The following is a 25550-nucleotide window of genomic DNA, read 5'->3' as shown; positions in this document are numbered from 1 at the left end:
AAAAAAAGAAGTGTGGTCAAGCGCCCTATCAGTCGCATTTCTGAAACCTGAGCTAACAGACAGTGGACTGAAGCAATGAGCGTAGAGTAGATGTGACGTCAGAAAAGCGACTCGTTGAAGTATTTTATTTATTTATTTATTTATTTTGCGGAGACGGAGTAAAAATCCAAAATGGTTACTAGCCGAAGAGCGACAGTAGTGAATGACGTCGTTGTTGCGGGAAAATCTTGATGACCGAAGAGTGACGCGCCTCATGAATATGACATCACGCAAATAGACGAGTTTGATTGGGCCGTCCTGTTTTCGGATGGCAACGCAAGATGGCCTCCGGTGGCTTCACTTTTCGCTGTCAATCGAAGGAGACGAAGAAGAAGACTAAGAAGCGAAGAAGAAGACTAAGAAGCGAAGAAGAAAACGAAGACGCGTCGACTGAGCAATGGCGGCGCCAGGCGAAGCTGCTCCCGTTTCGTCGGGCGTTGAGGAGAAGATGGCGCAGAAGGACGATGGGAGGAAAGCTGTATGTTTGCTCGTGCTTGGCATGGCCGGATCCGGAAAGACAACTTTTGTTCAGGTAGCGCTCCAAAGAAATCGAGCAAATGCTAGCACCGTTAGCACAGCAATGCTAACATGCGTTGCACAGCTCAGTTCGCATGCTTCTTTCGACAAAGTCACTCTACATCCCGCCGAACCTGCTTCGTTACACGCCCAACTACAAGAGCACTATGCGGATAATAACATATCAACAGGTCATGTGGTAAGGCGTACTTTTACCACGTGACGTCATATCGTGGAGCCTCAAAAGTGGAGTTAAGTGCTAACCTGGCTTGGCAGGAGTCCGTAGTCAAGAAATGGCGGAGTTCTCTTTTGTGGCATTACTGTTTGTTTGCTATTTTCATGATTAAACAATAGCAAATCACCATTAATGGCTTCACAAGCAGTCATGGTTAATAAAAATAAAAAAAAGCGGGAAGATAAAATGTCATTGTATGACACAATGAGAATAATGGCTTGTCCAAATATTGCCTGGTGCCGACTTCCTTGTCCAACGCCGTCCCGTGGTCCATTCCACAGAGGCTGACGGCGCATCTTCACGCACTCCAAAGTCCTCCATACCTCATCAACCTGGACCCCGCCGTGCATGAGGTTCCCTTTCCCGCCAACATTGGTAAGGCGACACCTGACGTGGCCTCCTTCCCTAGCGCTGACCTTTCTTCCACCCGGCAGACATTCGCGACACGGTCAACTACAAAGAGGTGATGAAGCAGTACGGCCTGGGACCCAACGGCGCCATTGTCACCTCGCTCAACCTTTTTGCCACGCGCTTCGATCAGGTGATGCGCACCACTTGACACTTTTGCAAGGGTTAGCCAATTTCCGGGAGGGATAAATCATTTCAGGGAACCGTGGAATTCCCATCATTGCCATTTCCGTTCCAATCATTTCTTTAAATGAAGCTGGAGGGCAATAAAATTCACCGTGTCCACTAACAGTGACAAACATTATGACCTGGATTTAACCTAATAAGCATTAGTTAGTTGAGATGTAACCACGTGCTGATATTTCAATTTGCCACAATATCGTCAGTGTCATATTAGGATATTAAAAGCAGACCCCCCCGCCCCCCTCCCGCTTTAACCCGACATGTAGAGCAGGAAATGTTGTGCCACTGAGCCTTTAGGAATGCGCACAGTTATATATATTTTTATAATATAGGCAATCTCCTGACTAACGTGTGATAATATTTTATGGTGATGTTTGGATATTTTGACATCCTTTTAGAGGAGTAATCAGCGCGTTGCTGAGCAAGCTAGCTTAGCATGTAGCGTTGTCACGGAGTCTGGGTGGAAGCGGGACGTAGCCGTGCCGTTTTTCAACCACCTGGGAGCTGCTGATGCTGCTGATTGGACGATGAGAGAGCCCTTCCAATACAAATGGAGCATCACAAAAGTGCATCATCGCCACCACTTTTGTGCACACTCAAAGTTTGTGTGTTGTTTTTGCGTTTTAGGTGATGCATTTCATCGAGAAGAAACAGCACAATCACAGGTCAGTCCATTGATTGGCTAATCAATAACATCTTTTCAGGAGCAACTTTTAAAAGAAAACACTCACTCGGATTCAATTCTCTTTAACATTGGAGATGTTACATTTCACTCTCTTTGGTAAAAGCATCACAGGATTCGACTTCAATGCTTTCCAGCTTACAAAAGAAAGCTTTCCGATCTTCAACCTCCATTTTTTTTCTTTTGTATTAGAGCGGCTTCTTCCTCTGACTCGCATGGAACTTCTAGTAAATTCACTCTCTGGAGCAAACAAAGGATGACGCAATCTAATGCGCGATGCGTTCACAGCAAATGGGAAAAACCAGCATCAATCGTAAGACATCACGTTAAATGAAAAAGATACAAAAAATAATAGTCATGTCAAACCCTTGGTCACTTTAACATTCTTCTTAGTAGGGGTGTGAACTTCCTAGTACCAGGCAATTCCATCTGTATCACGATTCGATGACATACTGATTAAGCCGCGATATGAATCTATAAATCCATTATTGCGATTTTGTTGTTGGTGAAAATACTCCTCAGTAGTGATTGACAAATGAAGCCTCAAGAAGCACTTGTGATATCGCGATATATTGCAGATTTTCTTTTTTTTTTTAAACACCCATTCTTAGTAAGTCACATTTGTAGAACAGTTGGTGCCGGTTAACTGCATCCCTCCGAACCGCTTGCTCACCGTCTTCCAAAGCAAACATTTGCAAATGTCAACACAAAAGAGAAACGCGCGGCTTTCATTTGTGGTCTGCAGGTTGGTCCTTCTGGACACGCCGGGCCAGATCGAAGTGTTCACGTGGTCGGCGTCCGGCAGCATCATCACCGAAGCCCTGGTAACGCTCGCCGACCTTTGCTCGCCGTTGCCGGCGGTCCTGACGAGCGCGTGTCCGTGTCCGTGTGTGTGCGTGCTTGCTCGGCAGGCGTCGGCCTTCCCCTGCGTGGTGCTCTACGTCATGGACACGTCTCGCTGCGTCAGTCCCGTCACCTTCATGTCCAACATGTTGTACGCCTGCAGGTAGGCCCGCCCGGCCGCCCGGCGGCTGCACGTGACCCGCTCCGACCACTTGCTTGATTTGTTTGCTTCATCGGCGCCATTTTTTTTCCTTTCAGTATCCTTTACAAGACCAAACTTCCCTTCATCGTGGTCATGAACAAAGTGAGTCCTTTTCTCTCCACCTTTTCATTGGCTTTGAACAGCAGAGGGAGGAGCTTGCGTTTTGATCATTTTGGCAGCCATTTTGAAATGTACTCCTTTTTTTAGCCCAGTTTCAATCACGCTTGTTAGTTTTTTATCATAGTCACTCAACCACATCCTGTTTTTATTTAGTCCATTTTTAGTTGACTATTAATCTAACATTTGAGTCTGTAAACATAATTCTATTAATTCTAGTTTTCGTCAACGGAAAACGATACGGACCCCCTCAGGCCATGGCAAACCATTCAACGGGTTTTCAGCCCATGTTTCATCAGAAGACTTCTGAAAATGTTTGATTAAGGTTCCTTAGTGCTTCTTTAAAACAGACTTTCATGCTGACGGAAACAAAATGGGAGCGCTCGCAGCAGTCGCTATTTTCCACAGCGACGCAAGAAGTTCCCGGGCCAAAGAAACTTTTCAAGGGAGCCAATTGGACCCGCAGGTGGAATTTGTCAGATGGACGGCAAAAGGAGCGTTTAGCTTCTAGATTGCTGCAGAGTCGGAACGCGTTCTTCCGTCACCCGGGACCGCAACCCGAACCCTGAAAGAGGTCCCACGTCAACCAAGTCGTTGCGTCCCTGAATGCCGGTTGGCTCGGTGCCAAGGAGATTTTTTTTGTTGGCCGGAAGGAGCGGCGGCTCGGATCTGCTACTGTGAAAATAGAACGTAAACGCCGGACGTGAAAAGCTGTCGATTTGATGACTGGTTTGTGTCAGCAGCTCCACCTTGACAGTGCGTGCGTGCGTTTGTTGCAGACGGACATCATTGAGGAAAGCTTCGCCGTGGAGTGGATGACGGACTTTGAGGCTTTCCAGGACGCCTTGAACCAGGAACGATCCTACGTCAGCAACCTGACGCGCTCCATGAGTCTGGTCCTGGACCAGTTCTACTCCAACCTGCGGGTAAATCCACTCTGCTGTTTGCAATCGGTCGCTCCTCCCTCGCTACTTTCGACGCCGGGTGGCCTTCGGCTCACCAAAAGGCGTGGCGGCCCCGGAGCTGAATGATGTCATCATTGGTCCTCGTACGTCCAATTGGTCCTTTGAAAGGTTGCAATTGTCGCACAGGTAGTGGGCGTGTCGTCCGTGACGGGCAGCGGATTGGACCAGCTGCTCGTTAAGGTGCAGGAGGCTGCTGACGAGTACGACAGGTGAGAATGTTGTCCTGACGCTCGCAACGTTTGTTTATCCTGGTTGACAGAAAAGCATGCGTTTGCCGTCGCCATGTTTGTTTGGACGCGTTGGCAGACACGTTGGCTCTCGTGGCGGCCGTGGCTCAGGGTGCAACGACGCTCGTTCAGTACCCAGAAGGTCAGCCGGTGGACCCCCGCTCTTTCCAAGTCACGTGTCGTCGTGTCCTTGGGCAAGGCACTTGACACACATTGCCTCCAGTGCTACTCCCACTGGTGCGTGGAAGGTGCGAGTGTGTGGTGGTGGTGGGAGGGGCCGTAGGCACAGACTGGCAGCCACGCTTCCGTCAGCCTGCCGCAGGGCAGCCGTGGCTACGTAAGTACCTTACCGCCACCACCGTGTGAAGGTGTGAGTGCATGCGCAATGTCTCCATTCCGCTGTAAAGCGTCTTTTTGAGTGTCGAGAAAAAGCGCTCTATAAATCCAATGCATTATTATTTCATTATTACTTGCCCGGGTGGCAAACAGGGTTCGGGTTAGGCTTAATCTGACCTCCCCCGGACGGGAAGGTGCCATTGAAGGCTGCCGCAATGTCACATGATTCCATCCTCCACTTCCATCATTTTTGTTGAGTGCCTTCAGGAATCCTTCATGACTTACGGATTCCATAACGCGTGACAACAAGGAGGAGAGGCTTGCGCTCTGTCTGGCTTTCAGACGGCAGCAGTGACAATGAAATAATCTATCACGAAGCGGAAAGCTAAAGATGTTTCCAAAACGTCCCTCCAACTGGTTGAGGAGGCGTGTATGAGATGGAGACGGCGGGTGGCAGAGCGACGACATCGTAAATGATGAGAGGACAGACAAATTGTGCTTAACCTGAAGGTGGCGCCAGACAGCTGTTTTGCCCCCAAATTCAAACTTTCAGGAAACTACAATGTCCAAATAACGAGCGGGACTTGTGAACGCACACCCATTTTTACAGTTTCATTGCCCAGTCCATTTTTTTTTTTTACTCTATGCTGCCCCCAGAGGTCATTAAGGGAAATTGTTGTGGTGCACTGTCGCGTCAAAGCATTTCAGTCCTCGTGTCATGTGACTAACTCGTCTGGTTATTGGAATGGGAAAGGAGAGACGCTTTCGATGCTTAAGCGCTTGCTCAGTGCGCGACCTTTGGAAGTTGCTCTCAACTTTGTGCTTTTGTTGCTCAGGGATTATCGGCCAGAATACGAGCGACTCCGCAAGCAGCTGGTGAGAAAAACATCTGCGGTGACTCCCGCTCGGGTTGCTGCGGCTTGACGTGTTGTTCTCGTGTCCGTCCGCCAGATGGAGGCCGAAAGCGGAAAGCAGCGAGAGCAGCTGGAGCGACTCAGCAAGGATCTCGGCGCCGTTCGCATGACGCCGGCTTCGCTTGCAGGTGGACAAAATCATTTCCTTCCGTTTGTTTGCTTTTGCCAGGAACATTTTTCTTTCTTTTCTTCGTCGATGAGATGCGTTTGTCTCATGTTCACGCTCGGCTTTTCTGACCAGCACCCAAATAGCACTTTTTGTCGCATGAAGCCAACGGTGAGAAAGTTTTGTGCTTTGATTAGTAACTGCGCAACATGTTTGTAATTGCCTTTGTTTTCGCTTTCCTTTGACGGTCAACGTACGAAAAAGGATGAAACTTTACTGATGATTTGTCCTTTTATTTTTCCCACCATAAGTCACCGTAAGAACTGAAAGATATTTATATTATTTTTATTTAACTCTTTGACTGCCAAAAACGTTAAATAACGTTTAGTAAAATCCTATGGAGGAGTGCCAAAGACGTTAAAAGACGTTTGTTTCAAAACAGAGGTGAAACTAACCATTTTCTATTGTTGATTACTGAAAAACGGAATAAGGTAGAAACAAACTTTTTTTTCTGATGAAAGATGAGAGTTCAATCTTTCATTTGGTAGTATAGTATAATAGTCCAAACACAACATTTCCTGTGGACCTTGAAAGATCAGTCAAAATGCTTAAATCGGCTGGCACCCACGGCATCCCTTTTCTGAAAACGTCTGGCGGTCAAAGAGTTTTTTAAAATGTATTCTATTGTAAGGTGACCTTGAGTGTCTTGAAAGGCGCCTATAAATGAAATGTATTATTATTATATTGCAAACAACTGGACAAAATGCACGAGAATGCCCAAAAGCTGAATGCTAAGATTTAAATACACGTGCTTAGGAAATAGATTGAAAGATAAATGACTCAAATGTGGTCCAAGCGGGGTTCGAACCCAGCTGAAGTCCACGGTGGAAGGTAATTGCTCGAACCATTGACTTGACTTCCAAATCATGGCAAATGGCGCATTTATTTTGAAGTGTCATCTGAAGCTGAAAGCTTAGCATGCATTTCATCATTTCAGTGAAATTCTAATGCATTTTTGGATCTGGCAGTCCGTTTGCTGACCAAACCCAGAAAACAGGTGAGCCATGATTGGTCGTTGCCGACGTGCTCAGCACAGGTGATGTCATCTTCAGTTGACAGCAAGTGGAAGAAATGTTTTTAAAGGTATTAATTGCATACAAAACAGAATGTACTTATCAAATTCATTCTGGACAAAATGCTAACTTTTTACTGCTGAAAATGGCTCAATGAGTCAAGTATCCTTTAACTCATTGACTGGCAGCCATTTTGACTGAAGCAACCCCCTTCGCTCCCGTCTGTTTTACAGGATTTGGACTGATTTTGCAAAGCCAACAGTATATTGTGTTCGATTGCTATAAAAACATGGAACCGACCAAAAGAAAGATTCAAGTCTCGTCTTTCATCAGGAAAAAAAGTATATTTGTATCTTTTTGCGGTTTGCCGCAAGTTTCATCATTATTCACAAATCTGTTACAAACACTGGGGAAAAGAGCTTTTTTTCAACATGGCCCTGATTAATCTCTTATACTCTGCTGGCCGTTTTTGTAATGGTGATCATTTCTTCAACTGTTCTCTGCAGTTGACAGGCTGCATCAAAGCCTTCTGTATGCTCTAGCATTAAAAAAAACACACACATATAAATACGTCTTTGGGACACTTAAAACATTTCAAATAAAACGTATTTATACATTTTTGGGAGCAAATGAGTTGAGTACAAGCGGCACGAAAGCGGAAGTGACTCTTCAAAATAAAACCATTCACCCAAAACCGGAAGTGGCTATTTACACCGCAAATTTCAAAATAAAATACAATCCATATCCCTGTAAGAAACTTTAATGATGGTTATTTACAGTCAAATTGAATAGAGACGATAGAACATGATTGCTTTTGAGTCCAGTCCAATTTTTTTTGCCCCGATTGCTGAGGACGCATCATCTTTTGTTGTTTGCAGAAAAGGCCAACGTGGGCGGGCCCAGTGACCTCATCATGACCCGCGGCATCCGGGACTCGGACGACGACGAGGCTGCGGCGGACAGCGACACGGACGACGTGGACCACAGCAGTAAGATGGCCGACGGCCTCCCACACCTTGAAAAGCTCCTAATGGAAAGCGCCTCGGCTTCTATTTGGAAGCAGGAAGTTTGAACCTTGTCGAGGTGATGTCGAGCGTTTGGGAAGCGGGAGCGTGCAAGTCATTTCTCCCTGTGCCTCTTCAAACAGCCGTGCCCCCCCCCACGCCCACACCCATCCTTTTTTCTTTTGAAAGGAAGAACAAAATTTGTGTTGTCGATGTCACAATCCTGACTTCAATGCTTTCAAAATACTGAAGCGGGCGCTTGACGCTCGACGGCCGTCCGACCGCTCTCAACTGAGTGGCAAAAAGTCCCCTGAAGTTGATGTGAAAGACCGACAAGTCACTAAAGAAAGTGTTTGGTCCCATCAAGTCTGACCTTCACGCACTTTTGCACCCGTGAAATCGGAGTTTTTCTTAAATCAACGTTTGCTCAAGAATGAATGACAAGATTATCATCCTTTTTGTTCAAGTCCTTTATTTTCAGCATTGGAGGTTGAGGTGTGACCAAACATTTAAGGTTATTTTATACAAAAAATCTCACCATGCCTGCAGGGTTCACACACTTTTGAGCGTGTGTGTGTGTGTGTGTGTGTGTGTGTGTGTGTGTGTGTGTGTGTGTGTGTGTGTGTGTGTGTGTGTGTGTGTGTGTGTGTGTGTGTGTGTGTGTGTGTGTGTGTGTGTGTGTGTGTGTGTGTGTGTGTGTGTGTGTGTGTGTGTGTGTGTGTGTGGGCCCTCCTAAGCGAGCGGTGTGCTTTTGCTTGTGTTTAGAAGCGGAGGAGAGCAAAGAGAAGGACGCTTTTGGGAATTTCCTGCGGGAGAGGCGGCAGGTGGTGGAGGTGCGAAATCGCAAGTGCGGCTTGCCACAAGCGCCGTGACGTGGACGTCGACGTGGAACTCCAGCAGAAGACAAACACTTCCTTCTTCTCTCAAACAAAATCGTTTTTTGTTTTTCTTGTCCTTTGTTTCCATTTTGTTCTTGTTAGCGGACGTGCCTCTCGCTTCCGAGGTTCGCTGTTGGAATCTGAGCTGTGGCCATGCCCCCCCCCCCCCTCAAAAAAACAATTTTGTCATGTTGGGATCATTGAAGACTTGAAATGGTCCGTAGGTGCGAATGCTGGCGAGCAGTCCAGGCGGCCGAGATGGCTTCTGGCTCACGTTTCCGCGAGTACGAACGCCGTAGAAAATGTTGTGGCGGAGGCCGGCGTGGGCTTCCGCAAACTTTTGGGGTTCAAACCCCCCCCCCCGGCAGCTGCTGACCGTCGTCAGTCTTGAACAAACTGACGAAGTCAATTGTTGTCAGGCGAGCGACGTAGAAAAACGGCGGCTGCAAATGTCGACCGCTTCGAAGAGCCCGACGCAAACTTCTTGTCTGCTGAAGAGCGTTGACGGAGTTGAGAGCTTTGAATGATGGCGAAGGAAGAAGCCGCTTTGTCGAGACGATAAGACGCAAAGTCGTCCCAAAAGTAAGTCCGACTAACGTTTGTTAAAATTGGATGTGGATGTTGTTGGAAAAGAACGTTTACGACAGATTGCGGTCCAATCGATCCAAAATGGATGTCGATGAGTAAACGCAGCACGAAGGCTTGTAAAAAACGAGGAGCAATTCGTTTTGGAGCCAACTTTGAAACTTTTCTTTGCTTCTTTGGTTCAACAAGCTAAAAAAAAAGTATTGCATCGGGACAATCGTTCTTCAATGAAGTCGGCCGCATAGCTTATGGTTTCGTTGCCCAGTCCTGTTTTTAGATTTGAAATAGGACTGAGGCGATGATGATGCTAACAATAAATAACATCAAGACGCAAACGTGTTCGTTGGATCTTCAAGTAGCTGTCGGTGACCTTTTGGAATTTAACTTTAGGATTGGAAATCATGAAAGCCGTCTGTATCATCAAGTCAGCAGCTTTGGGCAAGAATTTGTGCTCCAAGATCACGTCGGAAGAGTTTTTGCCCTTCAATGATCACATCAAGTGGTTTTATACAAACAAAAAACAACTCGAGGCTGGCCAGATGTTTTTCAAGTGCTCTGTAAATAAAGTTGACTTTTGCTTCATTCTTCATCTTCTCGAACCTGCCTCATCATTTGAATCAACTGTCGACTCTTTCATTTTTGGGGTGTGTGAGCGACTGTTGAAGTTGATTCAAGAGCAAATGAATTGCGCCGGCATTATATTGTGTGTGTGTATAAACGTGTGTCAATCATTTGAAATCCAATCGCAACTTTTCAATACTTGGACGTTGAATTGGATTGAAACGTTCCGTGCTGAGCAGCTCCCACGTGACGTCACACGGGTGGCGTTTGCTTTGCTTGCATGTCGCCGATGACACGCGTGTAAAAAGCGTGGCAGGAGCAGCGCGCACTTGACATTTGGCGGAGCAGCCGAAGCCCAATTGCCTCCCTCGGTGGGAAAACGCACGAGTCCGGTCCGCTTGTACGATAGTTGATTGGAAGGCAACGACTGACCTCCACACAAGCCAAAAGAAGACAAAGTCAAGGGTCACGTGCTACCCCGCAGCCCTGATTGGCTCCTCATGACATCATCACTTTCGACGTGGACTTTTGTTCTTTCTTTTTAACCATGCCTAACGAATGACGTCATTTTGCGGAAGTCGCTCCAGTGCATGATGGTCGCTGCGGTGTGCTCAAGAGAAGCGTGAAGAAACCTGACCAATGAGAGGCCGGCATTCCTGCCAGCCAATGGGATGGCTCCCAAATGATGTCATGCAGCAGCTGCTGCGGAGGCGCTCATCATCATCATCGTCAGCTTTTTCCTCTTCACGGTCAAGTCGCAGCTGGTGAGTGATTCTTTCTTCTGCTACATTAGGATTATTATGACGATTCCTTGCCATGATTTGTGCCGTTTTATCAGTTGAGCTGTCTGTTGGCAATTTGCTGATGATGTCGTTGACTAACTGGGTTAGGAAAAGACATCAATGGCTCGGACGCATTCTCAGCTAGAAAAAAAGTCCAATCTTGGCAACAAGGATGACGAATGAACCTGAAAAGAAATAGTCATTTTTCTTAAAAAAGAAAGAAAAAAAGCAGAGAGAAAATGCACATTGAATCTGTTTGAGAACTTCAAGAAGGTAAAAAAGTGGTTTGGGATTTTTTTTTCTTTTCAAACGCACAGACACAGTTTGAATCCCCTCCAGTTTCCATGAGAGCATTTTGTCCGATTTGTATTTGTTACGTTCAACTGAACTGTTAGTAAGAAGTGCAATTTCCAACCTGTCCCTGACTTTCGTCTTGCCAGGCAGACGTCAGACTTCCCTTTTGATCTCCTCTGGGCAACATCATGACGTTTGCAGGTGCGTTTCGCTTCCAGCCCCGATCGTTCACTCCACTCGCTTTGCGCCCTTTCTCATCTTTTCTTTGGCCTTTTGGCAATTTTGCAGTTCACCGAGAGAAGTTGCGAGGGCTCCCCCTGCTGTCGTTCCTGTGCTCCTGCATCGTGCAAAAAGCCTCGGACGATGTCGCCGCTGGTGCCAAGAAGGAAGGTCAGCGCAAAGTTCGGCTCAGCTTGAAGCTCGCGTTCTCAAATTCAGGGGTGGGCAAACTGGCTCCTGTAGGCTTTGGATGGCTCCCTTCTCCAACACAGATGATGCATATGATCGGCAAGCGCTGCCCGTCGGCGTCATCTTGACGGCTTGAGCGTTGGCAAATGACGCCATCGCCTAAAGTCATTCTTATGACGTCATCGCCTAAAGTTATTTTTACTTTGAGTAACGATCAAACAATATTTAGTGAACAATGAACAAAAATAGTGGGAGGAAAAGTTTGGCTAGAAATCAATAGGCCAAATGTTAAACAATCGTTCTGCATTCTTCTTGTTTGAGCTTACTTTAAAGTCAACTAGCGATCTACAAGAGTCAAGGAGAGGATGTCATTGGCATGTAAGCGGAAGCATCCACCCTGGACGTGACAGGGTTCGAATCCACATGGCGATCGCAAATCAATGAAAAAGTGGAAGCGTTCGAGGGGCTCTTATATAAAAAAAGAAGGGGAGGCGCCAAAGGAGAAAAAGTGGCTCACCTGCACTGCAGTACGCGGCACTTCTGTCTTTTTTCGACCCGCTTAAATGTTGTTGTTGCGACGCCCCCCCCCCTCCGGTGTGCGCGATGACCCCGGCCGGGAGCTGCTGCCACCGACCGCTGCAAACTCACGCGGTGAAAAGGCGGACACTCACCCCCGCGTTCGCCGTTTAATTCAAACAGACGCTTGCTTGCAGCGTTTTTTGTTTTTGTTTTTGGGCTTGCGTCACCACAACATCTTTTCCTTTCCTTTCATTTCCATTTCCGGGAGGGACGGGAGCAAGTCTGCCTGTGCCTGCTGTCACAATCATGCCTGTTCTCTGTTTGAACAAACGGCAGCAGTGCAGAAAAGAGCCAAACTGAAACCAAACTAGCAGATCCATTTCAAAGTGCTAGTATCGATTGGATACTGGCACTATTGTATTGTATTGATATTTGTATCGATCCACCCGTCGCAAACAAGCAACAGGACGATTTACAAGCGAGTTTACGCAAACGTGAGTGCAAAACAAGTGTCGATTTGCTGCGCATAGTTTGGACCGCACACACGGCATCCAATATCTGTCGCCACCTCCGGTGTAGCGGGCAGCACGGATCCTCGTGGGCCTGCGGGCGCTCGTCAATATTTGGATGACACCTCCCGCTTTTGACTTTTCTCTTCCATCAAAGCCCTCGCGCAAAAGGACTCCAAATATTCTGCTTTTAAGTCATTTGCTCCCAAAAACGTAGAAATACATTCTATTTTTTTCATATATATTTCAAGTGTCCCAAAGACGTATTTATACGTTTTGGGTTTTATGCTAGAGCATACAAAAGGCTTTGATGCAGCCTTTCAACTATGAGAGTATAAGAGATCAACCAGGGCGATGTTGCAAAAAAGCTTTTTTCCCCACTGTTTGAAACAATTTATGAATGATGATGAAACTTAATTGCTGCAAAACGGAAACAGATAGAAATATACCTTTTTTTCTAATGAAAGAAGAGACTCAAATCTTTTGGTCTGTTTCATGTTTTGATAACAATAGAACACAATATTCTGTGGGCCTTGCAAAATCATTCAAATTCTAGTAAGCCAGCCGGGAGCGAAGGGGGTTGCTTCAGTCCAAATGTCTGCCAGTCAATGAGTTAATGTCCACACAATAAAATGGCAGCATGGGAATAATAAACAAAAGGCCGAACATGATTAATGTCCGTCGAGTAGCGAACGGTGGGCAAAGCTGTCGGCAGAAAGGAAAAGTTGCAGATGAGATGATCAAGGGCAACTTTTCTCCTCCTTGGGTGGAGCTGACGAATGATGACGATGTGGACAGCAGATGCCAATCAATCAACCAACCAATCAATCAACGTCCTTTTGTGCCACAGGGACGGTGGATCTAAAGTTGGGCGCCATCCGCCACCTGGAGGTGACGGAGGCGGGCGAGCGCGCCAGCGGCCGCACTTTCCAGGTCGTCCTCAGGCCGCCCACTTTCCACGACGGGCCCCAGCCCAAGGAGGCCACGCCCCCTCCTCATCCCAAAGTGTCTGCAGACGAGACGCCAAAGCAAACGGAGCGCGAGACAAAAGTCCGTTCAAGCCTTTTGACGTTTTTTTCTAGCCGTTGGACTCCATATTAACGTGCGTGTTTCATTCTGCTGTCAGGAGGCGGAGCTTGTCAGCCATTTGGGCGGGAGAAAGGAAGACGAGCGGCAGCATGTCAGCAAAGACGTCAGCAAAGACGTCAGCAAAGATGTCAAACCCTTGCCGGAGGTCAGCTCCATTTTGCTTTCTTCAAAATGGCGTCATCAGCTTGTAAAATGGTGACGATGTCTTCTGCTATCGCAAACAATGGAAGCGTGCAAGTCTTTATCTTGCTTTTCCTCCTCCTTTCCACTATCTCGTTTTGCGCGCCCGTGTTGAAGTCCCTTCCTTGCTCCTTTTATTATAGCAAGTGATTTAAAAAAAAAAAAAGTCATTTTTTTATCATCGCGTTTGCAAGTGATTTTGCTTGGTTCGATTTTTCTTCCTGGTTGCTCGGGCATTTTGTTGTTAATCATTTGGCGTGTTTTTTAAAAAAAAATAAAAATTTTATCCACCTCCTGGTCACACGTGTGGGATCAAAGCTAGGCGGAACTGAACACAACAGCAGCGTTGACTTTATTTTCCATTCCATCTGCTTTGGGTGTCCAAATGTCAAGTTTGTCCACCGGCTGCGTGTCCAAATGTGAGCATGCTGACGTTTGTTCCACTCGGCAGGTGTCTTGACGGCGCACCTGAAGCCAAAAGCGGCGGAATGTGCCGAGGAGCCCATCTTGGAGGTCTTCGCGTGACAAAGAGGTCAACCTGCCCCAGGAGAACACGCACGCACGCACGCACGCACGCACGTGGACGGCCTGCCTGGTTGCTGTGCTTTGCGTGGCGGCGGCGCTCGCCAGCCAGCCGGACATTTTGGTCTCATCGTTGTGGCGCCCCCTGCTGGCAACGGACTGACCGGAGCTTCCTTTTCCTTTCAAATAAAAACTTGAACGGATCATTTGCGCAATTGCCTTTTTTGCCTGCCTGTGCACTGCTGCCCCCTGCTGTCCATGTTACCCAACGACAGCCCATGCATGGATGACTTGTCTTTCATCTCAAATATATATACTGTATATATAAAAATACAAGCTGAATTCTCGCGGTATTTGTGAGTTGACAAACTCCGGACAATACAACTTGTACTGCTCCCGCTGATACGTTTAAAGGTCGGACCAATCGGGCGTTGTTTAGGGTGGGACGAAACCAATAAGCGCCGATGGGGGGGACAAACCAACTTAACAGACGACTAGACGCGGCAATGAATTCTGTTCTGGCAGAATTACTCACCGTTTCCTTGTTGAATTTGAACAGCGAGAGGCGCTTCGTGCATTTTTATCTGGCAAGGATGATGTCATGATTCATCCATCCATCCATTTTCTTAACCGCTTAGTCCTCACAAGGGTCGCTGGAGCCCATCCCAGCTGGCTTTGGCCAGCTGGCTTCGGCCAGTAGGCGGGGTACACCCTCAACTGCTTGGTCATGATTGAGTAGCCTAATTATTGTTGCGAATTGTGATCCATGATCCGCATGCGGTGTTGCGCAATAAGAAGCGCGTGCGCGCATGCACGCATGCACGCAGTCGCAAGACAAATGACATAAAAGGCGACACATGAAGTTCGTCGACGAGTTGCGCCACTTTTGGGCTCGCCAAATGACATGCGAGCCGTCGTGATGGTGTTTGCAAAGAATACAAGTTGACACGCGACACTGACACGGGCAGGAAGCGTCGGATTCGGGACGGACACGTTGCAGGGTGCGTAAAAAAAACAACATTTGGTGTCAGAAGAAGGAAAACGTGTTGCGAGCGAAGGCAGGGCGCGCGTTTGGTGCGCACGCGGATGAACCGCTTGATTTGCGTCAGCCAATCAAACTCTGACTTTCATCAGCCCAAAGTTTTCTTGTTTGAAAAAGAAAAGTGCAATCTTTGGGTAACGTTTTGCTTTTTCCAACCACTTTCGCAGTGCTGTGTGGAATTCATGCGAGGTGGCTTTTAGGACCTGGGGGGGGATTTTGGGGGGGGGGGGGGGGTGGTACCTGAGGCATTAAAGGCGAGGAAGGCGTGGCCACGCCCGTGAGATGGCACACATTGATTGCTGCAGGTGCGCACGAGGCCACGCGGTCACAGGCGCGAGGACGTCAAACATTTTGCACAAGTCGGTCGCGACTTCGCGGCATTTGACGTTTGTCGAGTTAGCGGCTCCAAGTGCCGGCAAATCCGTCAGGATGGTAATTCTTGCCTTGAATTGTTTGTCATGAGTTGATCACCTGTTGATGTCTCCCGCATACAATTTGGGTTCTGTTTGAGTCCAAAGGAAGCAAGGTCCTGTTCGGGAGGGATTTTTGTCCAAAAGGTATAACTTGGTTGACTTAAATGACTATTTCTACGAGTTGTGTTTAATGACACAATGCAACAAATAATGTTTGTGTTTGTAGGTGTTCGGTGTCAGTGTTTTCCCGCTGACTGGAATTATTTTATGGGCCTTTTATTTATTTCCTCGTTTTAGCAAATTATAACTTATTGATTTCTCGTAAAGGTTTTATCGGTCAAAGTGCAATATTGTAGTGGGCGTGGTCTCGTCTGACGCAGTTCGTGTAGTGGTTGAAATTCTTATTCTTGTTTGCTGTGTGAATCTTTTGAAGAATTGTTTGCCGTGAAAACTGTTCTTGGCCTTTTGAATTTTGATCGATTTGCTTTTCACTCTTGCCCGTTGCCTTCCTTGGCATTTTTTTTCTCTCGAATAAAGAGTCCTGTATTTTCTACGTGAGCTTCACGTTCTGCTTATTCGGAACAAAACTTGTGTTTGGGCCTGGTGAAATCAAGTAGGATTACTAAGCAGTGCTCGTCTTATTTTCAAGCACTGCATATCATTTGTAGCGTTATTGTTGTATTTTCTATGGATCTACTGGATGCGCCTTTTTTTTTCTTTTTTTCCCCCTTTTGCATGGACGGGTTTGAATGAAGGACTTTTGTGTGACTCGTAATCCTTTCGGGCGTCAAGATTTCAATCAGCAGGCCAACGACGAAGTGGACTGACGCGCTTGACGTCGACGCTTGACGGTTGCACGCCGGACCCCCACGTTGGCCGTCACGCGGTGACGTCACTAGGAAACGAAGGCAGGGTCCCATTGGAGTGGAAGTGGGCTGTCGAAAGCGAGCCACTTTCTGACCACGTGGTGACGTTTTGCCGCTAAGCGGAAGGAGAACTTTGACAAAAGGCACATTCGGAAGACCGCATCAAGTCCACTCATGCATGACCCCGATGACCCCACAGTCCTATTGAAGGAGTTGTTTGCAACCTGCCAATGACTTCCACAGCGATTAAAAAAGAAAAGAGAAAAAAAAGCCCCCCCAACTTTGACATGAAGTTTCTAACTTGCTCTATGAATGTGCAGCTCCAAATCTTTTTGTGTTTAAGGCATGAGTTCACTCAGAAATATTTCAAGCTTTACTTGAGATTTACGTAATTTTTTTTTACATAACAAATTCCCATGTACTTTTTTTTTATACAGTAGTTACTTTTAACACAACCCTACTAAATAAAGCTTAAATGATACATATTTGCAATTTCTTTGAAATGCATAATCCTCAGGTTTATGTATAGTACTAATAGTGTCATTACTCTAAATTAATAATGAGAGTATTTAAAATGCATCAAGTGCATTGTTTGAATTGCATAACCAGGCTAACTCGACACGATAAATAGCATTTGGGTCGCTGTTGTGTAAAACGCGTCCATTTTTTATTTTGCTAGTTTGTGAAAATGATCCTAAATAGGAGCAATGTGTAAATTGATGGTTCTTGTCATCTGGTCGGGTCGCCTCGAATTTCTCCCCAGATGTTCCGTGCTCGTGCGCATGCATGTGAAACCTTGCAAATGTTGCAGGGCAGCAAACTGCCAACATTTCTGTTTGGAACTTTTTCCAGCGCTCCCACGAGGACCAACAAGCACGCGCGTCTTGGTGAATTTTGTCCAATTCTTATTTTTAGGGTCCTTTTGACAGCTCCGAATTGGGCATGCATGGGAGGCCAGCACGTGTCTTTTGCGTCATACAAGTCTTGCGTCAAATGCTTCAGGGCACATGTTTGATCTTGCAGTCCTTCAACAATCTCCTTTGTTGGCACTTTGTGGCAAACAAATGACAGGAAAGACTCACATACAAGCACGCAAACGGTTTCATCTTGTGTGTGCTTTTTGGAAAGCCGATTTCGCGCAAACTCGACTTGACGCATGAATGGAGTGACGTCAAACAAAGTGTCCTTCTATGCTTCAATTGAGGTGTAATAAGAAAATGAGCATTGAAGAGCTTTGGTGACATAACATTTGACGCAATAAACAAGCCGGCTTGAAAGGAAGACCGGATTGGCCTTGCTGACTTTTGACGCATGCACCGCAAAAGGCACATGTGATCCGGCAAACCCTTTCAGCGATGGATGTGAGTAGAACCCTGCACCACATCGAACCAGCGACCGCGAATCACACGCCGCATTTCTTTTTCCTTCTCTCCGAGCGGCCTTTTTTGTTGTTGTTTTTCCAAATTCAATTTGAGCATGTGGGACGTACACGAGCGCAAAGGCCGACACTTTAGCTTTCCAGCGTTCTTGTTTTTCTTCATGTCAGAATTGATGCAAATATTCATATTGCCTTTTGCTATGACTGCCTTTGACCAGCAAACCGGCATTTTTGGATTGACCGGTTGCACAAAGTCGATCAGAAAGAAATAATAGAATTTACAAAAAATGATATAAATTGAATACTTTTTTTTTTTTTTTGCTTGCAGAAAACGAAAGAGCACGTAACATATTGTAATGTTTTTTTTGGTCAACTTTAATACAGTTTACCGAAGCACGTTTCAACAGTGCTGCGCTAATAATTATAAACTACTAATGATAATGTAGAAATAAACAAAATAATCATCTTCATCTTAATGTTTAATATCTTCATGCCTATTGTGGATCTTTTGCCTTCTCCAAATGTTCCTGCAAAAGACGAAATGCTTCGTGCTTGTTTTGGTGCTCCAAGTTTGAATGAAAGTTTGAATGATTCGCTTCTCGATCCTCGATATTAAAAGAGGTTGTTTTGGTATACATGGATTAGAAAATGGGATTATTTATTATATAAAGTATGAACAAAATTCAACATCATTGGACATCATTTTCATTGTCAAAAGGAGAAAGAATGAGTGCTCAGCTTCATTAAAAATCAATCCATAATTTGTGGCCGAGCTGTCAAATGCTCGAGCAGCGACAACAATTGCACAATCTTGTGACCCTGGTCAAAGGCGCCGCTCCAAATCTGCCTTTCAAGATAATCCAATTCAATTTCTTGAATGCATTTGAAAAAGACAAAAAGTCAAGATAAAGCAATATTGAAAGTAAAAGAAATGATGAAAAGGGACAGAAAGGAGTCAAACTTGCAAAAAAAGCACATGCAGCAAAATAACAGCCAAAGTTGAGCTCAGTTGAATTTTCCAATCTCGCGGACCCCAAATCAAGTGGTTCAGTCCAAGTTTTTAATGGAATCAGTCGGCGCAAAGTTTGTCGCACTCGCCTTCTCAATTTCCTTTTGTGAGGCACAAGCGCCACCGTGTGGCTAAAACGAGGGATCGCAGCCAAAAGAGAAAAATAGGCAAGAAAAAAGTCATCTGGCTCCAACACGTGCGGGGGTGTGAGGACTTTTCCAACGCAACTCGGCCAGCACGTGACCTCACGCCAGGCACTTCCAAGTTCATCATTCGAGTGTCAATTTAAGCACACGAAAAACAAACCGCAAACGTGAACTATTTTGTTGTGAATTCATCGTGACTGGATTGTTTTTGTTTTTAGAGGAACTTTGAGGATCCTCTGCCGTCCAATATTTGCCCTTTTGGAAAATATTTTTCATTGACACAAACTATTGAGGGAATCCGTCCAATGCATGCGAACGTGTTTGAACGCAGCTCGGCTATTTCGTCTGGTTTGAAGTTTGAAGGTCTGGATTGGCTGGCAAGCAGTCGAGGGCGGACCCCGCCCACTGCCCCAAACCAGCTGGGATAGGCTCCAGCCACCCTTGTGAGCAATAAGCACTTCCCAAAATGGATGGCTGCAGTTTGAGGGCTGCAGACGGGACGTTTGTGCTCCCATTCACAACAAAAAAAGAAAAAGTCTTGTGTCGGAGACGGCTTTCAGGCATGACCTGCGAGTTTTGGAAGCCCGAGCAGCACATTTCCCTCCGTGTGGAGGATGATTTTTTATCGATTGTAGGCCAGCCAGGCTTTCTCCAAGCTGGACACAAGTCAGAGGGCTTTTTGCTCGGGTTCAGGCTTGCAGCGATCTTCCACGTTCCTTTGGACACGGGCAAAAATGTTGTTGGGAAGAAGAAGCACGTGTCCCCAGGGTCCGATATCGCAAACGTGACATCATGACTTCTGCTCAAAATGTCAGTCCCAAATCTGGATCCTTTTGGTCCTGAAAAATAGCGTTCAATTGATCCCACCTCGGGCGCGGGAGGATCTAACGGATCCCACGTGTGACTTTAGCAAACTCCCTCATCGATCAATACAAGCAACTCTTGCATTTCCGGGTGTCGAGATATTCGGAATAAACGGAACCTCACGAAGTCCTGAAAAAGGTTCACAAATGTAACCCCAAAAATCCAAATGCCAAAAAAACAAAAGTGCTTCCAGCCAAAATGAAACCGCAACAAAACTTAAAACTCACAAATCGTTACGGTTTGGTTGGTTTTGTCTTTTGTCGTGATTTGTTTTTCATTGTCGTGTTTCCTCGTTGTCGTCGTGCTGGTCGCACCGGTCGGACTTTTGGTGTTTTCACGCCTCATTCAGATGAATTTTGCGCTTGCCCTGAGCAACTCTGAGGTCATTTTCAGAAAGGAGCAAATGGCAAAATGGCCGCCCCCTTTTATATGAGTCAAAAGTCTTGAGGTCTACTTTGTCTTCCCCGTTTGTGATCCCGGGCGGGACATTCGGAAATGACAAACAACAAAAGTAGTAATCCTTCTTCAAATGTATAAAGTGCTTATTTGGATACTCTGAGAGGCTTTGCACAAATTCAAGACCGACAAATTTAGGATGATTCTGATCCAATCCAGCAAAGTTTTGAAAGACAAAATTGGATAAGGAAATGTGGATGGGTTGAATGTGAATTGAAATATTTGAAATCCAGAAGATTGTCAAGACGCATTTCAGCACGTGCCAGCAAGTGACTTTTTCTTTTCAAGCTGCGCCGCGTGTACAAAAAACAAACGGCGAGCAGGCCCACTTGTGTTGTCGGGGAGCTTTGCCGTAGGCGTGTCTCGAACCCGGCACACCCGAGACATCTCTCACCGCGGACGCCTTTGCGGGTGAAACGTTTGCTTTCCTCTGATCAGGTTGTCCATTTGTTTTGTTTTCTTTTGTTTGCAGCCTCCTCAATCTCACGCTTTAAACACGGAGGGGACGCAGACGCTGACGGCCATGACCACAATCAACCCGCAGACGCTCGCGCCCGAGTCCAACGCCTTTGGCTACTATCAGAACATGTGGAACCACCCAAATAACTATTTCCCTTCCATACAAGGTAACTGCCACCATCGCTTTGAGTCCCATCCTGTGACACGCACACGCACACACGCTATAACAACATAAGCAATTTTTCAAACGGGAGACCAAAAACGCGAGGTGGGAAAACTGAGCATGTGTGCGCTGAAGACGAGCTAGCATTAACGATATCACTTGACGATATCACTTGACGATATCACTTGACGATATCACTTGACGATATCACTTGACGATATCACTTGACGATATCACCTAACGATCTGTGCTGGGACTCGACAATGGCGAAGGAGTCTCCTCCCTCCCCAAGACCGACTCGTAAGATTGAGCGGCGGGCGTCCAAAGTGGCCGAAAGAAAATGTCGGCGGTGTCGACGTAACAGGCTAACTGTTAGCTTGTGCGCTAATTGCATTGCGCTTCCGGCGGAGACTTTGAATTGGCTTGCTTGCTAATTGGCTCTCGTGCCGGCAGCCGCGTGGCGCGTTTGCGCCGGCACCTTTTGAGCAAAATCCCTCCTGAGGCAAGCCCACCTCGCAGGACAAGCGCGCGTTGCTTTGGACTGTGGCTGACTCGAACCCGTGACAGTGACGTGATTTCCACAGGTTTGAGCATTCTGTCAAGTGGAATATTGTGTGAGAAAATGACCCTTTTCTTTCATTTCCAAGGAGGTCCTTTCTGTTATCAGAATGAGGGAGCGCAGACGGTGGCAACAATGGCTATGCCAAGTACGCAACCCACACAATCGCTGCCCATTCCATACTGCACAGAGCGGCAGGATAGCCTGCAGATGCAATTTGCTCAACCGCTTGCAGGTACAACAAATACTGAATTACACAAACAAACAAACCTTCAGTCACCAAATGAGGGCATAGTGTTGCGACGGGACTCGGCTCGTGACCGTAGCGTGAAGTCCGAGCTGTCGTGCTTGCGCTGCGGAAGGTTTGCTGGCTGGCTGGCTGGCTCCAAATTCCGGCAAGCACAAGGCCAGACCCAAAAAACCCGTCCCGACTCGGAATCTGCAATCCCGCCCGCGTGCCCTTGATTAGCAAATGGCGCCCGCTCGCTCGTTTGGCCGAAGTCCGCCGGGACGGGCTGCAGGTCGCCGCTTGCTTGACACGTGCTTCGTAAATGTGCTTTTAGCGAACGCAATCATGGACAAAGTGGGGCCGCGCTTTGAAATGAAAATAAGACAAGATAAAAAGCGTGAAAAACTGGAGCTGTGCTTTGAATTCTGCTTTTCAATTGGGCTACATTTCATGTCAATCAGCCTCGGGACGGCGCTGGCCGGCAAAAAACGGACTGTCATCCGAGTCAACAACATGTTGACTCCATCGAAAGGCGGACTTGGCTGGCGTCCAACTGCTCTTTTGGACGTCATCGTTCACGTCCATCCCTCAGAATTTGTGGCTTTGTGAAACCAATCAAGAGCACAACCTTCATATGTGGACGCTCGTCGTGTCTGGAGTCGTTCATGCGAGTTCCAGAACCGCCGCGTTTACTCGGCGCGGTGCTTTTTTCTCGGAAATAAATGAAGTACGAAACGAGCGCTGCCAGCTCGGCTCGTCGACGAGCCGGCTTCCGTTTGACCTTCAGCTGCTGAAGTCACGTGACCTCGCGGTCTAAAAATAGCCTTGGTGCCGAACCCCGTTGGCCGGCAGCGCAAGCAAGGGAGGACTGCAGAAAGGGGGCGGGGCGACCACACTGGCGCTAACCGCACATGTTTGACTTGCTCGAGGCTTTTGACTTTGGCCCAACTTTGACTTGATGTCAGCTAACAACGAATGTCCTCCTTTCACTGACTTTGAAGGACAAAAGGTCAACTTTGCCCAATGAAAAAGTGTCCGTGCTTGTTTTGGCCGCAAGTTGTGAATGTCTTGTGTGCTGATCCGGCAGGTGACATGACGGCCACGCAGCTCCAGTACGCCAACTCCATCCTGCCGCAGGGCAGCGGTCCTCGGAACCAGTCGGAACGCAGCTTGATGAAAAACAGGTTCGTGAAAGCGCCGTTTCTCAAAGCTTCAACCAAAGGCGACTTCAAAGTTCAAAAGTGTTTGTGTCGCCCCCGTGGCCAATTATTGTCGGCAACTGCAGTTCCCCGCCGGCTGCCACTTGCCGTTCGGCCGCTTGTGCTACATTTCGGCGTCCGCGCACCAACTCCACGTCCGACAAATGTGACCGCCGGCAAGCGCTTGCGGCGTCGGCACGTCACCCGAACCCACGGACGGCGGAAGTCCACGCCGCAACAGACGACGCCCACGTCAATTGTGACATTAGTTTTTCTTCTACCGATGCGTGACAACTAATCCTCCTCCATAACATTGGCGGCGGCGCTAACCGCTATTTGTCATTGTTCAATAAAGGCAAGCAGAAATCTGTTCCGATGGCGGGAAATAAAAATGTCCAAAAACAACAATTCCCACGTGAAGCGCACGTCAGGCTCTTTGCGGCGTATCGTGTCGTTTACAATTCAGTCGCGACGTCTTGCCATCAATGTGCCTTCATCGCTCGTCATCGTCAGACCCGTTTGTGCTCATGTCATACAACGCCGCGCTCGCTTCAAGCAAAGCCGACGTCTCTTCTTCTTCTGACGTCCACGTGCGAAACGTGCAAAATTGCCAAGGCTCGCCGTCCATCTGCATTCGTCACGTCCTGTTCTCGTCCCATTCGCTGAGTCGCTAACGGCCAATCGGAGTGATCACGCGTCGCACTCGAAAACGCCTCCCAAACGGCGCCCGACTTTAAGACGGCAATGTTATTCAGCCGGCGCATACCGACCGACGCGGTGCGATTGCAAAGCGGCCAAAACCACGAGTGGGAAACGTGCGTCGACGCGGCCGACGCAAAGTTGAAGTGTCTTTTGTGCGTTTGCAGGGAAGCGGCGCGGGAATATCGCCGGCGGAGGAAGGCCTACGTGCAAGGCTTGGAGGAGCGCGTGGCCAAGCTGGAAAACCAGAATAAGGCCTTGAAGGAAGAGCTGAAAACCTGGAAAGAAATGTGCCATCACAACGGCCCTTGACGGCCGCGTCGCACGGACTGCAAAGACGTCATTGAATTCATTTGACTTTGAAAATGCTGCGACGGGAGGACGCAGAGGATGGAAGGTGACCTTCTGGACACGTTGTGGGGCGACCAGGGGCTCGAATGTCGCTGGAGAGGATTTGGGACAGGTGCCGTGAGGAGGAAGCGCAGTTGGAAAAAGAAAACAAAAAAACATCTTTCAATATACGTGACCGCCTGTTCTTTTGTCACAAACTCACATTTTTGCCCATAATCGAACCTTTGCAAATCCGAACGCACTGTGGCTGGCTCACATTTGCACCAAAGCCAAGGGAATCCATTTGTATATTTGCATATATTTATATAACCCCAATCTGGAGGGATCAGTTGATATTTTGCCTTTTCTTGCAAAACGAATCGCTGAACGATGACGCGATTGATTGGATCCAAAAAGCCTGACGTGAGCAAACGCAACCTTGCGGGACTCCAGCGATGTTCTGCGTTCATGAGCCCAACTTTGATCAGCATTTTTTCAAATGCATTTTCATGTCATTGCATTCATTTCTATTCTCTGCCACTTTTGGCTTTTCGTGTGCTCGCTCGCTCGCTCGCTCTCCCTCTCTCTCTCCTATACGCTATATATTTATATTTTGAAAATGTTTTGATCACTTGTTGATGCAACGTTATTGGTTGAGCAAATATGGCGTTTTTGTTGGTCCAATGTTTTGACCCGACACCGGTGATATGTTTATGTATATTTGTATGTCTGTAATGTCGATTGCCGGCGTTTGGCCCAAAACCTCAAATAAGTGACAACCTTGCTAAGACTGCAGCATACTCGGGCCTGCTGCACACCTCAAAGCCATTTGATCTGCTTTTGTCCCATGTTTCCGCTTTGCTTCGTTAACTTTTCAAATAAGAATATTTCCCCCCCCCATGAAGAAATAAAAAATGTGACCCGACTGCCTCAACCCCTGCCAGCAAGCGCAATTCTCGCGGTATTTGGGACCAATCCGGCGTTTTGTTGTGTTCAGTTTTGTGGCGGTTTGTTTTCTTTTATTTTGGTGAGTTTGTTGTGTTTGTCTCGTTAATGTCTGATGACGTCCACGTGTGTGTCTTTCTCCTTCCGGTGTGTTTGACCAATCAGTGGCCACCTTGTTGTGTTTTCCAGCTTTTTCTCATTAGTGTTTGTGTATTTAGTCTGTTGTCTTTGTCCAGTCGGTGTCAGTAAGTTCGTCTGGAATCTCCGAAGCGGGAGGAGGGACGTGCACCGTCCACCCCCCAGCGCTCTCGCCCCCCCTGGTGCCAGCGTGGTCGACCCCCCCCCGCTGCCCATGTTGCTCCCCAAAGTGTTGGCGACGTCTGCCATGCTGGACAAGGGTCCAATCATCACCATTATTATACATAGTTGTTTTTTTTGTATTTATATTTTTAAAAAAATTATATTTGTTTTTTAATCTATCTATCCTACAAACAAAAGAAAGGTTTGAAAAAAGGAAAAGAAAATGGAAAAGAAGTGTCAAAAAAAAAACTAGTGCCCGTCGCGACGTTTCGAGAGAGAGAAGAGAGAGAGAGAGAAAAAAGAAAAAGGAAAAAGA

General features: G+C 47.1%; 3 protein-coding genes and 1 long non-coding RNA gene across 8 annotated transcripts; 3 read left to right on the top strand and 1 right to left on the bottom strand.

Annotated features, from left to right (window-relative positions):
* The first annotated feature begins 408 nt into the window (after window positions 1-408).
* On the top strand, window positions 409-9902 carry gpn1 (GPN-loop GTPase 1). Of its 2 annotated transcripts, XM_077563921.1 has the most exons (14): window positions 409-571; window positions 1072-1165; window positions 1225-1331; window positions 2009-2046; window positions 2809-2887; window positions 2975-3069; window positions 3165-3210; window positions 4005-4151; window positions 4317-4399; window positions 4497-4754; window positions 5590-5629; window positions 5705-5795; window positions 7725-7835; window positions 8616-9902. In XM_077563921.1, exons 1-14 carry the CDS (start codon window positions 437-439, stop codon window positions 8720-8722), a joined length of 1431 nt encoding a protein of 476 aa, XP_077420047.1. In that variant the 5' UTR covers window positions 409-436; the 3' UTR covers window positions 8723-9902. The 2 variants fall into 2 exon arrangements, with proteins under 2 accessions (XP_077420047.1, XP_077420048.1); XM_077563922.1 differs by lacking the exon at window positions 4497-4754.
* A 539-nt stretch (window positions 9903-10441) lies between these two features.
* On the bottom strand, window positions 10442-11251 carry LOC144050561 (uncharacterized). Its single transcript, XR_013293871.1, has 2 exons — window positions 11072-11251; window positions 10442-10841 (listed from the first exon to the last, which is right to left on the bottom strand). It is a non-coding gene; the product is annotated as an uncharacterized LOC144050561 (long non-coding RNA).
* Window positions 10511-14381, top strand: LOC144050560 (stathmin-4-like). 2 transcript variants are annotated; one of them, XM_077563924.1, is made up of 6 exons: window positions 10511-10638; window positions 11097-11151; window positions 11239-11340; window positions 13237-13436; window positions 13513-13620; window positions 14107-14381. In XM_077563924.1, the coding sequence occupies exons 2-6, from the start codon at window positions 11139-11141 to the stop codon at window positions 14113-14115; spliced, it is 432 nt and encodes a 143-aa protein (XP_077420050.1). In that variant the 5' UTR covers window positions 10511-10638; window positions 11097-11138; the 3' UTR covers window positions 14116-14381. The 2 variants fall into 2 exon arrangements, with proteins under 2 accessions (XP_077420050.1, XP_077420051.1); XM_077563925.1 differs by lacking the exon at window positions 10511-10638 and adding an exon at window positions 10652-10929.
* A 685-nt stretch (window positions 14382-15066) lies between these two features.
* LOC144050596 (cAMP-responsive element modulator-like) lies at window positions 15067-24914 on the top strand. Of its 3 annotated transcripts, none has more exons than XM_077563996.1 (5): window positions 15067-15178; window positions 20824-20977; window positions 21621-21767; window positions 22849-22945; window positions 23827-24914. In XM_077563996.1, the coding sequence occupies exons 2-5, from the start codon at window positions 20875-20877 to the stop codon at window positions 23969-23971; spliced, it is 492 nt and encodes a 163-aa protein (XP_077420122.1). In that variant the 5' UTR covers window positions 15067-15178; window positions 20824-20874; the 3' UTR covers window positions 23972-24914. The 3 variants fall into 3 exon arrangements, with proteins under 3 accessions (XP_077420122.1, XP_077420121.1, XP_077420123.1); XM_077563995.1 differs by lacking the exon at window positions 15067-15178 and adding an exon at window positions 17720-17859; XM_077563997.1 differs by lacking the exons at window positions 15067-15178; window positions 21621-21767 and adding an exon at window positions 17720-17859.
* The last annotated feature ends 636 nt before the right edge of the window (window positions 24915-25550 follow it).

The sequence above is a fragment of the Vanacampus margaritifer genome, chromosome 4, assembly GCF_051991255.1.
Source record: "Vanacampus margaritifer isolate UIUO_Vmar chromosome 4, RoL_Vmar_1.0, whole genome shotgun sequence".
Lineage (NCBI taxonomy): Eukaryota > Metazoa > Chordata > Actinopteri > Syngnathiformes > Syngnathidae > Vanacampus > Vanacampus margaritifer.
The sequence above is the reverse complement of the archived record's forward strand: the minus strand, read 5'-3'. Positions and strand labels throughout refer to the sequence as shown.